The sequence below is a fragment of the Hemiscyllium ocellatum genome, chromosome 4 (genome assembly GCF_020745735.1).
Source record: "Hemiscyllium ocellatum isolate sHemOce1 chromosome 4, sHemOce1.pat.X.cur, whole genome shotgun sequence".
Taxonomy (NCBI): Eukaryota; Metazoa; Chordata; class Chondrichthyes; order Orectolobiformes; family Hemiscylliidae; genus Hemiscyllium; species Hemiscyllium ocellatum.
Window position 1 is genome coordinate 61,336,746 of NC_083404.1, and position 14,022 is coordinate 61,350,767.

Below are 14,022 nucleotides of genomic sequence, written 5' to 3' on the forward strand. Positions count from 1 at the left end.
TTCCAAGACATCCAGCACTTCCTCCTCTGTAACCTGGACATTTTGCAAGATGTCACCATCTATTTCCCTACAGTCTATATCTTCCGTATCCTTTTCCACAGTAAATACTGATGCAAAATATTCATTTAGTATCTCCCCCATTTTCTGTGGCTCACACAGAGGCCGCCTTGCTGATCTTTGAGGGGCCCTATTCTCTAAGAGAAAGTGAGGACTGCAGATGCTGGAGATCAGAGCTTAAAAATGTGTTGCTGGAAAAGCGCAGGTCAGACAGCAAAGGAACAGGAGAATCAACGTTTCTGACATATTCTCTCCTTTTGTCCTTAATATATTTGTAAAACCCCATGGGATTCTCCTTAATTCTATTTGCCAAAGCTAGCTCATGTCCCCGTTTTGCCCTCCTGATTTCCCTCTTAATTATAGTCCTACTTCATTTATACTCTTCAAAGAATTCACTCGATCTATCCTGTCTATACCTGACAAATGCTTCCTTCTTTTTCTTAACAAAACCCTCAATTTCTTCAGTCATCCATCATTCCCTATACTTACCAGCCTTCCCTTTCACCCTGACAGGAATATACTTTCTCTGGATTCAAGTTCTCACATTTCTGAAGGTTTCCCATTTTCCAGCTGTCCCTTTACCTGCGAACATCTGCCTCCAATCAGCTTTTGAAAGTTCTTGCCTAATACCGTCAAAATTGGCCTTTCTCCAATTTAGAATTGTGACTTTTAGATCTGGTTTATCCTTTTCCATTATGATTTTAAAACGAATAGAATTATGGTCGCTGGCCTCAAAGTGCTCCCCCACTGACACCTCAGTCACCTGCCCTGCTTTATTTCCCAAGAGTAGGTCAAGTGTCTAATAGGTACATCCACATACTGAATCAGAAAATTGTCTTGTACACACTGAAGAAATTCCTCTCCATCTAAACCTTTAACACTATGGCAGTCCCAGTCAGTGTTCATAAAGTTAAAATCCCCTACCATAACTACCCCATTATTCTCACAGAAAGCTGTGGAATACATTTTTAAAAATGGTGTTTGGTTCATTCCTTTTTAGTCAAAATCTGGGAGAAAACATCAGCCTGCTTGAACTGATGATTATTTTTTCTCCTGGAAGGACCCATTGGAAATATTAACAATGCACAGACTTTTCCCAGCAGTCACGAAAAAGGTTCAGTAACTCTCACAGAAAGCATATCATTCATTGTAGGATTTTACAGTAATTTAAAACAATACAGAATTCTCAAGGTTGCTGCCTCTTTAGTCTCAAGTCCCCTTGCACAAAATCACAACATAAACCTTGATTTTGATCAGTGTACAATTAATCTGATAGATTGGCAGACCTGCATTTAGACTGCCTGGTTGAAAAATGTAACTAGGAAGAGTCAGCCAATATGACACAGGCCTCAATTCATCACTAAAATGCACTGAAGGCACCATGTTGTAATTTTATTCTGCTCTTAGCCTCAGATCAGTGAGCCAATGTTTTGGCAGTGCACATTATTTGTTAATACATACACATAATGATACCATGCATAGGTCCTAAATGGTGATGACTGTATTTTGTACAGAGGCATTGTGCAGTCCCACTGTGCTGCAAAGGAATTTCAAAGAGGTGAGATTGCTTGAGAATTCTGCACTGTTTCTGCAGTGAGTGATGTGCTCTCTTCCCAAGAATTACTAAACCTATTTCCTGGGTGTTTTACAGGGAAAAAATTTATGGATTTTATTGGTATTTCCAGAGGTTCACTCAAAGAGGAATTTGAGATTAGTACAAGTAATATTCTGTCCCATATACCAAGACTAAATAGAAATAATAGTTTGTGAAATGCACTCTTTGTGAATCACACCACAAATATGTAATGTCTATAACCCTCAGGGTTGTGGCTCATCAATATTACTTGAAATAAATAGCTTCAAAATTCTCATCAACTGGTATTGCCTAGCGCAGCTCATTATTTCTATTGTGTGTTCCAGTGCTTGCATTCATTGCACTTTTATGTCAGACAGTTTCCATGATGAATGGTCAACTCAGGTGACAATGGTATAAAAGAGGAAGTCATAAGTATAGAAACATGAAAATATACAGGATACAGGATCAATATCTCAATTATTAATATACCAGAATAACTATAACCAACAATACTCGATAATAGAAAAGTACACATGATGGAAACACAGACCTCATTTGACACAAAGTCCAGTTTTTTTAATCTACTGTAAGTAACAGCTAATCTTTGCCTATAACAACGGCGAATGTTCAATAAAATGTATAAAATAAGTTCTCACCTTCTCTACCGGGAGAATTATTTGTAGCAGGCGTATAGTTAATAATGCAATGCTGATAAATGCTAATCGGTGATACACGATAGCAGTGTCTGACTCCACTGCAGTAATGCTCATAAGGTGATAGTTAAGAGTTTCCCCAAGAGCTCCCAAACTTGCCATCAGGCTGTCCATCTATAAACAGCAGGGATGAAAATTATTATGGCTTCTCCTTCATCAGTAACATTGACTAACTACTTGCTGCAACATGTGAACCAGGTCTAATGATTTTCTTAAACAAAATTCAAAAATGCATGGATATCAGCGTGAGGTGGATGAGAAAGGGCCAAATATAAATGTATTAAAAGAAGTAACAATTAAAGCAACTGTTCAAAAACATAGGTCCTTAGATTTAGACAAACCAAAGAACCATGGACCATTTGGTGCCGTGAACTTGAATTGCTGAATTTCAATGCACCCTTGGACTATTGTGTTATCCGATAGGTTCTATAAACTTGAATATTGGTTTCAGGCGCGATCTAATCAAATGTTAAAGAGATTTAATAGAGTAGTTATGACAAACTACTTATTCTGGTCAGAGAATGCTGAAGAACAAGGAAACAAGGAGAATTAGAGCTATTCAGGAACAAAATCAGAAGGGACTCCTTCAAAGAAAGGGTTACCTTTTACTTTCCTTCAAAAATTCTCATCCAAAATGTTGCTAATTCTTAGGCAAATGAGGATTTTAAGACTTATCTAGATAGATTTGGTTAGAATAGGATATCGATGGAAGTAGAGAAAAGGTGGAAAAATAGAGCAAAGATGCAAATTAGCCATAATTTTATTGGAATGAGGAACAGGCTGAATAGACTATTCCTGTTATTATGACCCACTTCTAAATCCTGCACTGGGGTCAGGCTCTTTTCACTCAGACCCTTACTGAAGTTTTAGTTTCCCCCAAATCCTCAGATTTAAAATTCTCAGCTTTCTCACCTCATTATTGTGCTATTCCTCTTACACCAACAGCCTTCAGTCCTAAAACCACCTATGCTCCTACAGCACAGGCCAAACTTGTATTCCTCCCTTTGCTGCACCATGAAAAGCTATACCTTTAGCCTGTAAAATATAGAATATTCTCATTAAGACCTCACTTTCTTTTACTGAATCTCTCTCTCTCCCACAACCTGGGTCAAAATTCTGGAACTCTCTACCTAACAGCAGTGGGTGCATACTATACACTTCCACCGCAACTTCCAAAGGACTATTCAAGATAGTACAAACAATAAGGCAGTTCACTGATACCTTCCCAAGGGAAAATAGGTGTGGTTACTAAATGCTGGCATCGCGATGATGCCCACATCCTATATACAAAGAAAAAAGATGCTCTTTATGATGCATTTCCTTGACCAAGCCTTAAATCATCCTTCCTAATATTTCCCTCTTTAACTGACTAAACTCATTTAAAACACCTTACTGTGTTTTCCCTGTAAATTCAAATTGCTGTCACTATAATCCTAGTACACTTTGTTTTTGAATCCTCTTAGCATGGTGTACTTTGAAGCGAACAAAACAAACTAATTCAAATACATGAGCACCACCAGTTGTCCACACTTTCCTTTCTATGCAATTTCAAAATTTTATATATATTTGCTTCCAGATAATATATACAGAACATTAACTGCATTTCATCTGGTGCTTATAAAATGGCATATTCAAGTACTAAGTATCTAACACCTGATTTTGTGCTCAAGGCAGTCAAAACCTATGCTGTGCAAGAAATTACTCTGAAATATACTTGTTCTGCTTCCCAAAAAAGATCATTTTTTGAAAAACCGTACATAATTACTTTGTATGCCTATGTAAATCTTTCCTTTACCTACATAATGAACTGGTAATACAACATACAACAATAACCTGACTTGCTGATATTTGGCAGTTCTGTGTTAAGCAGAGGCTTTTCTTTCAGAAATGACTGAAACCAGATTTCTAACCAAGCACTGTTCAAGCGCTTATCTGCCAAGATAATTATTAATACAATTGGAAATTGTTTCAGACAAGGAGGAGATATCTTAACATAGCCAGAAAACAGTACAGATTTTTGGTCTGTATTGATGTCTCCATAGCATAGATTTATTCCTGATTTACTACTGCCCTCCACTGGTTAGAGCCAGAATATTCATCAACAGAAAGGGAAGCTGTGAACTTAAAGCTCAATTTGTCCAAATACAGAGAAACCTCGATTGTCCAAATCTCAATTATCTGAAGATTTCAAGGTGTCGCATCAAAGAGGTAAGTGTACTGTTTTCAATTCACCTGTACTGAAGAAGTTATGAAAATGCAGGCAAAAAAAAAGAAACACAAGCATCAATGACTGGATATTTTTACGGAAAGGGTTCTTACATAGCCCTTTGCTAAAGTAAGTGTTTGACAGCATTCCCGACCCATTACCAGACCATTCATTTAAAAGAAAGGGCCGAGAACTTAAACACATTCACGAGGCTGGGCTTCTGTCTTTCTATTGTGAGACCGAGTTCCCAGAAACAGATACTGGAAATGGTCTTGCGATCATAACAACTGTTTGGGATCTTGTTTAATGATGGGATTTCATGGGAAGGGTTTAGTTCTTCTCACTTTAACCTGTAATTTGCAGACTGCAAAGATTAGATTATTTAAATTGCAGACTTATTAAAATTATAGATTTAAACAAATTCTCCAGTAAAACATAATGCTAAAATCAACATAGTTCCCCCTGTTCAAGCTAAAATCAATTGTCCGAATAATCAATTATCAGCACAAAATAGTGCCTGCCCATCTCATTCAGATATTCGAGGTTCCTCTGTAACTGGCTCATAACTATTGTCAGCAAGATTTGCAAATCTTAGTACTCAGTACTAAGTACTTAGTACTGATTTGTACTCAGAGAAAAGGAATAAATTTTAGATTTACCATGCCCCATGGTAAAACAAAACCTTGCCAAATACTAAACATTGGGAAGAATACCATTTTTATTCAATTTTACTTTACTTTGACTGTGAACAGAATTGAGAAAAATACTGTTTTACAGTGAAGGCTGAGGAAGGAATTGCTGTATTTTGAAAAAGTAAGCTACTGAAACTTATTATGCATGGCATTTACACTATTGCTTTATTCAAGCAGTCGTGAAAGGTCTGTAGATGGGCCAGCTCTGGAGCTCTGTCGACAAAGTAAGATTTAGCTGGCAACAAGTTCCTGATTCGTTTGTGGAGTTATGATCAGCCTGGATGCCAATGACTATCGCCTGACAACAACCCATTTGATTGGTTCCTGGGGTAGTATGAACAATACCAGCAAGAGACTTCAGACTGGTTTAAAGGCAGATGTTATGATTCTCTCTCGTAAAATTTAGCCAATTCTTCCAGAAGCTGCTAAAAGCTGTTGTTTTTAAGTGAACCAGTCCCTCTAGGCCTTCAACAAAGATGTAATGTGGTCATTTGTTTTGTTTATTTGTGGCACAAGGGCAAGGGAAACTGATAAGTTATCATTGATAAATAAAAACAGAAATTGCTGGAGAAACACAGCAGGTCTGTGAGCATCTGAGGATAGATATATAGGTAATGTTACAAGTGACCCTTCTCATTCTGAAAAGGGTCACCTGACTCAAATGTTAAATCTGTTTCCTCATCGCAGATGCTGCCAGACCTGCTATGTGTCTCCAACAATTTCTGTTTTTGTTTCAGATCTTCAATATCCCGAGCTCTTCATGTTATTTGAGTAACTTAGATCAGTCACTCAGATTGGGTATAGTCTTAATTTCTTTTCCATAGACAATCTCAGAGAAACAGTAAGAACTAGGGTAGGTGGCTGGGGAGGCCTGGTCTGAGCTATGCAGTTTCAACTTATTTGTCATATTGGACTCTATTTACAGACTTAGTCAATAAATTTGATTTATTTAGTTCAAAATCTGATGCAAACAAGCTTAAAAATACAAGAATCAAATAACAACATGCATACAACTGTACCATGGTCAACTAGCTGAGATATAATTCACAGTACATAATGAATAGACTTACTAGCCCTTGTCCCACTAGACAAGCATTATTCCAGAGATCTTGACAGGTTGGTTTGTCAAGGAGAAATATCATTTGAAACAACAGTTCCAAAGCACACATCATCATCTTCTGATGACCTGCAAAAAGGATTACTACCAACTTAATGTTTGAAAATACAGTATTCAACAGCAGAAAAGATTTGTACACTGAATATATTAAAAGAGATGGATGGCAAAAAGTCGATTGCACCAGAAAATAACAATTCAAGGAATCAATGAAGATGTGAACAGTTTAAGTTTTTTTTCCACAATCCGTCCACAAAATATTTAGATACAATAAGAAAAGAAACGGAAAGCGAAAAGTAGTACAAAAGAACTAGATTTTGGTCAAAACTTAAAACACATCACCACCTCCTGTAGTAAATTACCATCACTTGTGTTTTCTGTAGAAATAACAATATCACTGCATCATATTCTTAAATGACAGTACATTAGACCTTTCACAGAAAGTAGTCCCAGCAATTGGCATACTCCACAGGAAACCAGTCTCAATAAACAGAAATCCTTGCAAATCAAAGTGCTAACTCCAGATGCAAAAATCTAACGTGTAGCATACTTGGAGTTGGACTGAGCTAAGAAGATTTATGTTCTTAATATCAACAACTGTTTATTTTAAAATCACTGGCAAACAAATGAGTGTTGGCACAACTATGCTTTCATTGAGAGAGGTCTGGCAATGAAAACACCTGACAAAGAAGCTCCCCAGGCAGACTATAATAATGGACCATGCTGAACAAGAACTACTTCCCTATATTTCTTCACTTTTCAGAAAGTAAAAGATAATAGTCTCTGCCTCAGTGCCAGCAAAACTAAAGAGCTGATCATTGACGACAAAAGGAAATGAGGACACATCCCTGTCGACACCAACAGAGCTGAAGTAGAGGGGATCGACAGTGTCAAGTTCCTGGGAGTGACAACAACCAAAAATCTGTCCTGGACCGCCCATGTAGATGCAACAGTCAAGAAGACACAACAATGCCACTTCTTCCTTAGGAAGCTAAGGAACTTCAGCATGTCCACAAGGGCCCTCAACAGCTTTTACAGATGCATCAGAGAAAGCATTCTACCTGGATGCACCACATTTTGGTACAGCGACTGCACTGCCTAGGACTGTAAGATACTACAGAAAGTTGTGAACACAGCCCAGACCACCAGGCAATCCAACCTCCAATCCATTGACTCCATTCACACTTTTCTCTGCCGCGATATAATCTAAGACCCTCCCAGCTCGAAGATAATTGCTTCTAACCTCTTCAGTCAAGCAGCAGCTATAAAAGCTCAAACACACATAGCTAGAGGTCCAAGAACTGCCTCAGATATAATTACCTCGCTAAGCTTAGTTTTCCACTAAAGAATATGGATGCTAATCCAGATAAAATCATGATAGCAAATTGGCCCTAAATGGAGACCGACTTTCCCTATTTAGGCTGTACCCTACAGTTAGCAACAATCCTGAAGGGACTGATGCACATTTGCCACTTAAGGCCTTAAATATACACAAATTACCTATATAAAGCATCATCATTTCTATTATGAAACAAAATTAATGGCTACATCTAGGTAAGTCATGATCATAATGGATTACGAAAAAAACTAGCTACAAATCAAATTGCCCAATATGGAGGTTGTCACTGCCATGAAGCATTTTGCTTTTTTCGTTCCATCAAGGCCACAAATGCAAGTCATGCATTTGTGTAATTATACACAACTTTCAAATGGTATCAACTCACAATTTGAAGCTCGTTGTTGTATTATTAAATACAGAAATCAACAGATATTCCATCTCAACAATATAATTCAACCCTAATTTCAAAGTAATTCCCACACCAGTAATTAGCATTTTCAGATTTCATTGGTCCATATGAGCTTTTAACTGGCCACAGGGAAAGGAATTCCATCAATTCTCAGCTGAATTTAAATCCAGAATCAAACAACAGAATTTTACATCTTTTTACATCTTCCATTTTACTTTGTAGTGGTTCACCACAAGCTGGTTGATCACGTTTTCCCCATCTCCTCCAATCGGTCAGCCATTTTACATCGATATCAATTCAGTGTCACCCCACTGGACCTATCCAGATGGTTTCAGACCATTCTCCTTTTGGCACGGTCTGCAAGCAAACCCTGGTGCCACAGCAATACGTTGGAGGTCTGTTGTTCTGAACTTGTTCTTTTTCTCCATTTTATAATTTATTCCAACATTCTGAACATTTTGCTTCTCTATTTTTCGAAGAACTAGAACTTAAGAAGCTGCAGCCAGGACCTTTGTCCCTAAGATGTCACTCTAAGTGGTGACTTGTACAATTTTCATTATGCTCATTTGAGTAGGTGACAATAAAGCTCATTCTAGTTCTAGTTCTAACTCTTCCATCTATCTGCCAAGCCAATTACCCACTCATCTCACCACATTTTCTCTGTCTCTCTCTCCCTCTCACTCACACACACTGTCTGTCTATGTGTGTCTGTCACACACACACACACACACTCCCCATATCTCTCTCTGTCTCTCCACCTCTCTGTCACTCCCTCTCTCTCTCTACATCTGTCCGTCTATCTCTCTCTGTTTGTCTGTCTCCGTCTCTCTCACTGTCTGTCTCCCCATGTCTCTCAATCTGTCTGTCTCTCTCTCCCCTCGTCTGTCAGTCTCTCTCTCTCTCTGTCTCTCCCACTCTCTCTGTTTGTCTGTCTCACTGTCTCTCTCATACACACTCTCTCACTATCTCTCTTCCCGTCTCTGTCTCTCTCTGTGTCTGTCTTGCTCTCTGTCTATCTCTCTACTTCTCGGTTTCTGTCACTCTCTCTCTCTCACACTGTCTCCGTATCTCTCCCTCTATCATACGGTCTCTGGATCTCTCGCTCTCTCTCTCACACTGTCTCTCTTTTTGTCTCTGTCTCGCTCTCTCGCGCGCACACACACACTCACTCACTCACTGTCTCGGTCTCTCACACACACTCTGTCTCTTTCGCTCTGTCTGTCTGTTTATTTCTCTGTCTCACTATGATGCTCTCTTTGCCTGTGTGTGTCTGTCTCTCTGTCTCTTTCTCACACTGTCTGTCTCGCTTTCTGTCCCTCACACTGTCTCTGTCTCTCTCTCTCTCATACACTGTCTCTGTCTGTCTCTCTCTCTCTCCCCCCTCACATTGTCACTGTCTCAGTAGCTCTCTCTCTGTAACACTGTCTCTGGATCCCTCTTTCCCTGTCTGTCTCTTTCCCTCATGCTCTTTCTGTCTCTCTCTCTCTCTCTCTCTCTCTCTCACACACACACACACGCCGTCTCTCTCTCTCTCACACTCACACGCCGTCTCTCTCTCTCACACACTCACACGCCGTCTCTCTCTCTCACACACTCACACGCCGTCTCTCTCTCTCACACACACACACGCCGTCTCTCTCTCTCACACACTCACACGCCGTCTCTCTCACACGCCGTCTCTCTCACACACACACACTGTCTCTGTCTCTCTGTTAGTCTCTGACGGTTTCTCTCTGTCAGTCAGTCTCTCTCACATCGTCTCTCTCTCTCACACACACACACACACTGTCTGTTTCTTTCTGTCTCTCTCATACTGTCTGTCTCTCTTTCACTGTCTCTGTCTTTCTATCATACCGTCTGTCTCTCTTTCTGTCTGTCTATCTCTCTCTCTCTCACACACACACACACACACACACACAGTCTCGGTCTCTCTTTCACCCCGTCTCTATCTCTCTCTCTCTCTCCGTCTCTGTCTCTCTCTCTCTGTCACACACACACAAGCATACACTGACTGTCTCTTTTTGTCTCTCACACACAGTTTCTATCTCTCTTACTGTCTCTTTCTCTCTCGCTCTATCTCTCTTTCTCTCTCTCTGTCTCACTCACTCTGTCCTTCTGTCTTTCTTTGTCTGTCCCTCTGCCCATCTCTCTGTGTCTGTCTCTGTCTGTCTCTCTCACACACACAGTCTGTCTCTCTTTCTCTCTCTCACACTGTCTCTGTTTCTTGCTCTCTCCCTCACACTGTCTCTCTCACAGTCTCTCTCTCTCTCTCTCTCTCTCTCACACACACACACACACGAGGTCTCCATCTCTCTCACACACACACACACACGAGGTCTCCATCTCTCACACACACACACACACACACACACGAGGTCTCCATCTCTCTTACACACACACACACACACACAGTCTGTCTCTCTTTCTGTCTCTCTCTCTCTATTTCTATCACACAATCTCTGTCTCTCTTTGTCTCTCTCTCACACAGACTGAGACAGTCTCTCTTTTTCACTCTCTCTCTCACAGTCTGTCTCTTTCTCTCTCACTCACTGTCTCTCTCTCTCTCTCTCTCCCTCACACTCTCTCTGTCTCACTTTCTGCCTCTCAGTCTCTCTCTCACGCTCTCTCACACAGTCACGGTCTCTCTTTGTCTCTCACTGTCTCTGTATCTCTCACACAGTCTGCCTCTCACACACACTGTCTGTCTGTCTCGCTCTCTCTCATACACACATACATACACACACACACACAGTCTCTGTCTCCCTTTCTGTGTGTGTGTCTCTCTCTCTCTCTCACTGTCTCTGTCTGTCTTTCTCTCTCTCGCTCTCTCACAGAGTCATGTCTCTCTTTCTGTCTCTCACTGTCTCTGTCTATCTTTCTGTCTCTCGCACACACTGTCTCAATATCTGTCTCTCTCACACACACTCAGTCTCTGTCTCTCTTTCTGTCTCTCTCACACACACACTTTCTTTCTGTCTCTCTCTCTCTCATACCGTCTCTGTCTCTTTCTCTCTCTCTCTCTCTCTCTCTCTCTCGCGCACACACACACACACACACAGAGTCCCTGTCTCTTTCTCTCTCACTCACACACTGTCTCTGTCTCTTTCTGTCACTCTCTCTTTCATTGTCTCTGTCTCTCTTTGTGTCTCTCTCTCACTGTATGTCTCTCTATCTCTCACACAGTCTGACTCTCTTACTGTCATTCGCTCTCACACACACTGTCTGTCTCTCGCTCTCTCTCTCTCACTGTCTGTCTTTCAGTTCTCTCTCACACAGTCTGTCTCTTTCTGTCTCTCTGAATCTGTCTGAATCTCGGTCTCTCTCACACACACTCAGTCTGTCTCTCTCACACTATCTGTTTCTCTATCTCTCTGTGTCTCTCTCTCTCTCTCTCTCTCTCCCCCTGCCTCTGTCGCTCTCTCTCACTGTCTCTGTGTCTGTGTCTGTCTCTCTCTCTCTATCACACAGTCTCTGTCTCTCGCTCAATCACACTGTCTCTGTCTCACTCTCTGTCTGCCCGTCTCTCTCTCCATGTCTCGATCGCTCTTTCTGTTTGTCTATCTCTCTCTGTCGGTCAGTCTCTCTCTCACACCGTCTGTCTCACTCTCTCGGTCTCTCCTTCAGTCTCTCTCACACTGTCTCTGCCTCTCTTTCTAACATGGTCTCTGTCTCTTTCTGTCTCTCTCTGTTGCTCTCGCTGTCTCTGTATCTCTCACACAGTCTCTGTCACACTCACACACACAGTCCCTGTCTCTCTTACTGTCTCTATCTGTCTCTCTCTCTGTCACTCTTTTGCACTCTCACATGGTCTCTTTGTCTCTCTCCCACACTGTCTCAATCTCTGTCTCTCTTTTTCTCTCTCTCTCTCTCTCACACACAGTCTTTGTCCCTTTCTCTCTCACTCACTGTCTCTCTCTCTCCCTCACACTATCTCGGTCTCACTTTCTGCCTCTCTCTCTCACACAGTCGCGGTCTCTCTTTCTGTCTCTATCTCTCACACAGTCGGATTCTCTTTCTGTCATTCTCTCTCTCTCACACACACACACACACACAGTCTGTCTCTCTTTTTCTCACACACACACACACACACACACACACACAATCTCCGTCTCTTTCTCTCTCTCTCCCTCACACTGTCTCTGTCTCTCTCACACACTGTCTCTCTTTCTGACTCTCTTTCACACGGTCTCTCTCTCTCAGACACACTGTCTCTCTATCACACAATTTCTGTCTCTCTCTCACACTGTTTCAGTCTGTCTTTTTCACTCTCTTTCACACACAGTCTCTGTCTCTCTCTCTCTCCCTCACACTGTCTCTGTCTCACTTTCTAACTCTCTCTCACTGTCTCCATCTCTCTTTCCTCTTTCTCACTCTCTCACACTCATGGTTTATCTTTCTGTCTCTCTCTCTCTCACTGTCTCTGCATCTCTCACACAGTCTGACTCTCTTTGTCATTCTCTCACACACACTGTCTGTCTCTTTCTGTTTCTCTCTCACACACACACTGTCTCTGTCTCACTTTCTGCCTTTCCCTCTCTCTCTCCCCACACACACACACATAGTCTGTCTCTCACTTTTTCACACTGTCTCTGTTTCACTCTGTCTGCCAGTGTCTCTCTCTCTCTCACACACCATCTCTGTCTCTCTCACACACACACACACATACACATACAGTCTCTGTCTCTCTTTCTCTCTCTATCTCTCTCACTCACTGTCACTTCCACTCACATTGTCTCTGTCTCATTCTCTGTCTGTATCTCTCTCTCTCACACTCACAGTCTCTGTCTCGCTCTCTCACACTGTCTCTGTCTCTCTTTCTGTCGGTCAGTCTCTCTCTCTCACCTGCTGTCTGTCTCATTCTCTCTCACACACTCTCTGTCTCTCTCTCTCTCTCTCTTTCTGTCTCTCTCTCACACACACACACAGTCTCTGTCTCTGCCTCTCTCTCTATCACACTGTCTGTCTCTCACTCTCTCACACTGTCTCTGTCTCACTCTGTCTGCCGTCTGCGTGTCTCTCTCTCTCTCACACACACACTGTCTCTGTCTCTCTTTCTAACACGGTCCCTGTCTCTCTCTCTTTCTCTTTCTGTCTCTGTCGCTCTTTCTGTCTCTATCTCACACACAGTCGCGGTCTCTCTTTCTGCCTCTCTCTCTCTCTCTCACACACAGTCTCTGTCTCTCGCTTTCTCATACTGTCTCTGTCTCACTCTTTGTCTGCCTGTCTCTCTCTCTCTCTGTCTCTGTATCTCTCACACAGTCTGACTCTCTTTTGGTCTCTCTCTCTCACACACACATACACCTTGACTCTCTTTCTGTCTCTCTCACTCACTGTCTCTGTTTCGCTCTGTCTGTCAGTCTCTCCGTCTATGTCTTACTGTGTGTCTCTGGTCTGTCTCTCTCTCGCTCACACTGTATGTCTGTCTCTATATGTTTCACTGTCTTTCTCTTTCACTGTCTCGCTCTGTCTGTCAGTCTGTCTCTCTGTCTCTCACTCACATTGTCTGACTCTCTCTTTGTCGTGCTTTCCGTTTGTCTATCTGCCTATCTCTATTTGTCTTGCTTTCTGTCGGTCTCTCTCTCTCCCTCTCTCATGGTGTGTGTCTCTCTCACTGAGTCTCTCTCTCTCTCTCTGTACCAAAACCTTTACTCTCATCAATGCTACTAAAATCTTCAATAACCACATGATTTGCTGTTTCCTGATTTTATCACATATCTATCATCCATATCTCTGTTGGTCTGTCTTTTTCTGTCCATCTCGCTCTTTGTCTCCCTCTGTCTCTGTCTGCCTGTCTCTCGCTCTCTCACACACAGTGTGTGTGGGAGTGTGTGTGTGTCCCTCTCTCACTCTCTCGGTCTCTGTCTCTCTCTCTCTTTCCCTGCCTGTCAGTCTCTATCTCGCACTCTCTGTCTGCCT

At 41.7% G+C, this 14,022-nt stretch overlaps 1 protein-coding gene across 2 annotated transcripts in view; it reads right to left on the bottom strand.

Moving 5' to 3' along the window:
* The window catches only part of rttn (rotatin), a 223,972-nt gene that overhangs the window by 179,582 nt on the left and 30,368 nt on the right, over positions 1 to 14,022 (bottom strand). For both annotated transcript variants that reach the window (XM_060823325.1, XM_060823321.1), the window contains exons 10-11: positions 6,315 to 6,430; positions 2,290 to 2,460 (exon numbers count right to left, since the gene is read on the bottom strand). In XM_060823325.1, the coding sequence (XP_060679308.1) occupies positions 2,290 to 2,460; positions 6,315 to 6,430 (287 nt within the window). The remainder of the gene's footprint in view (positions 1 to 2,289; positions 2,461 to 6,314; positions 6,431 to 14,022) is intronic.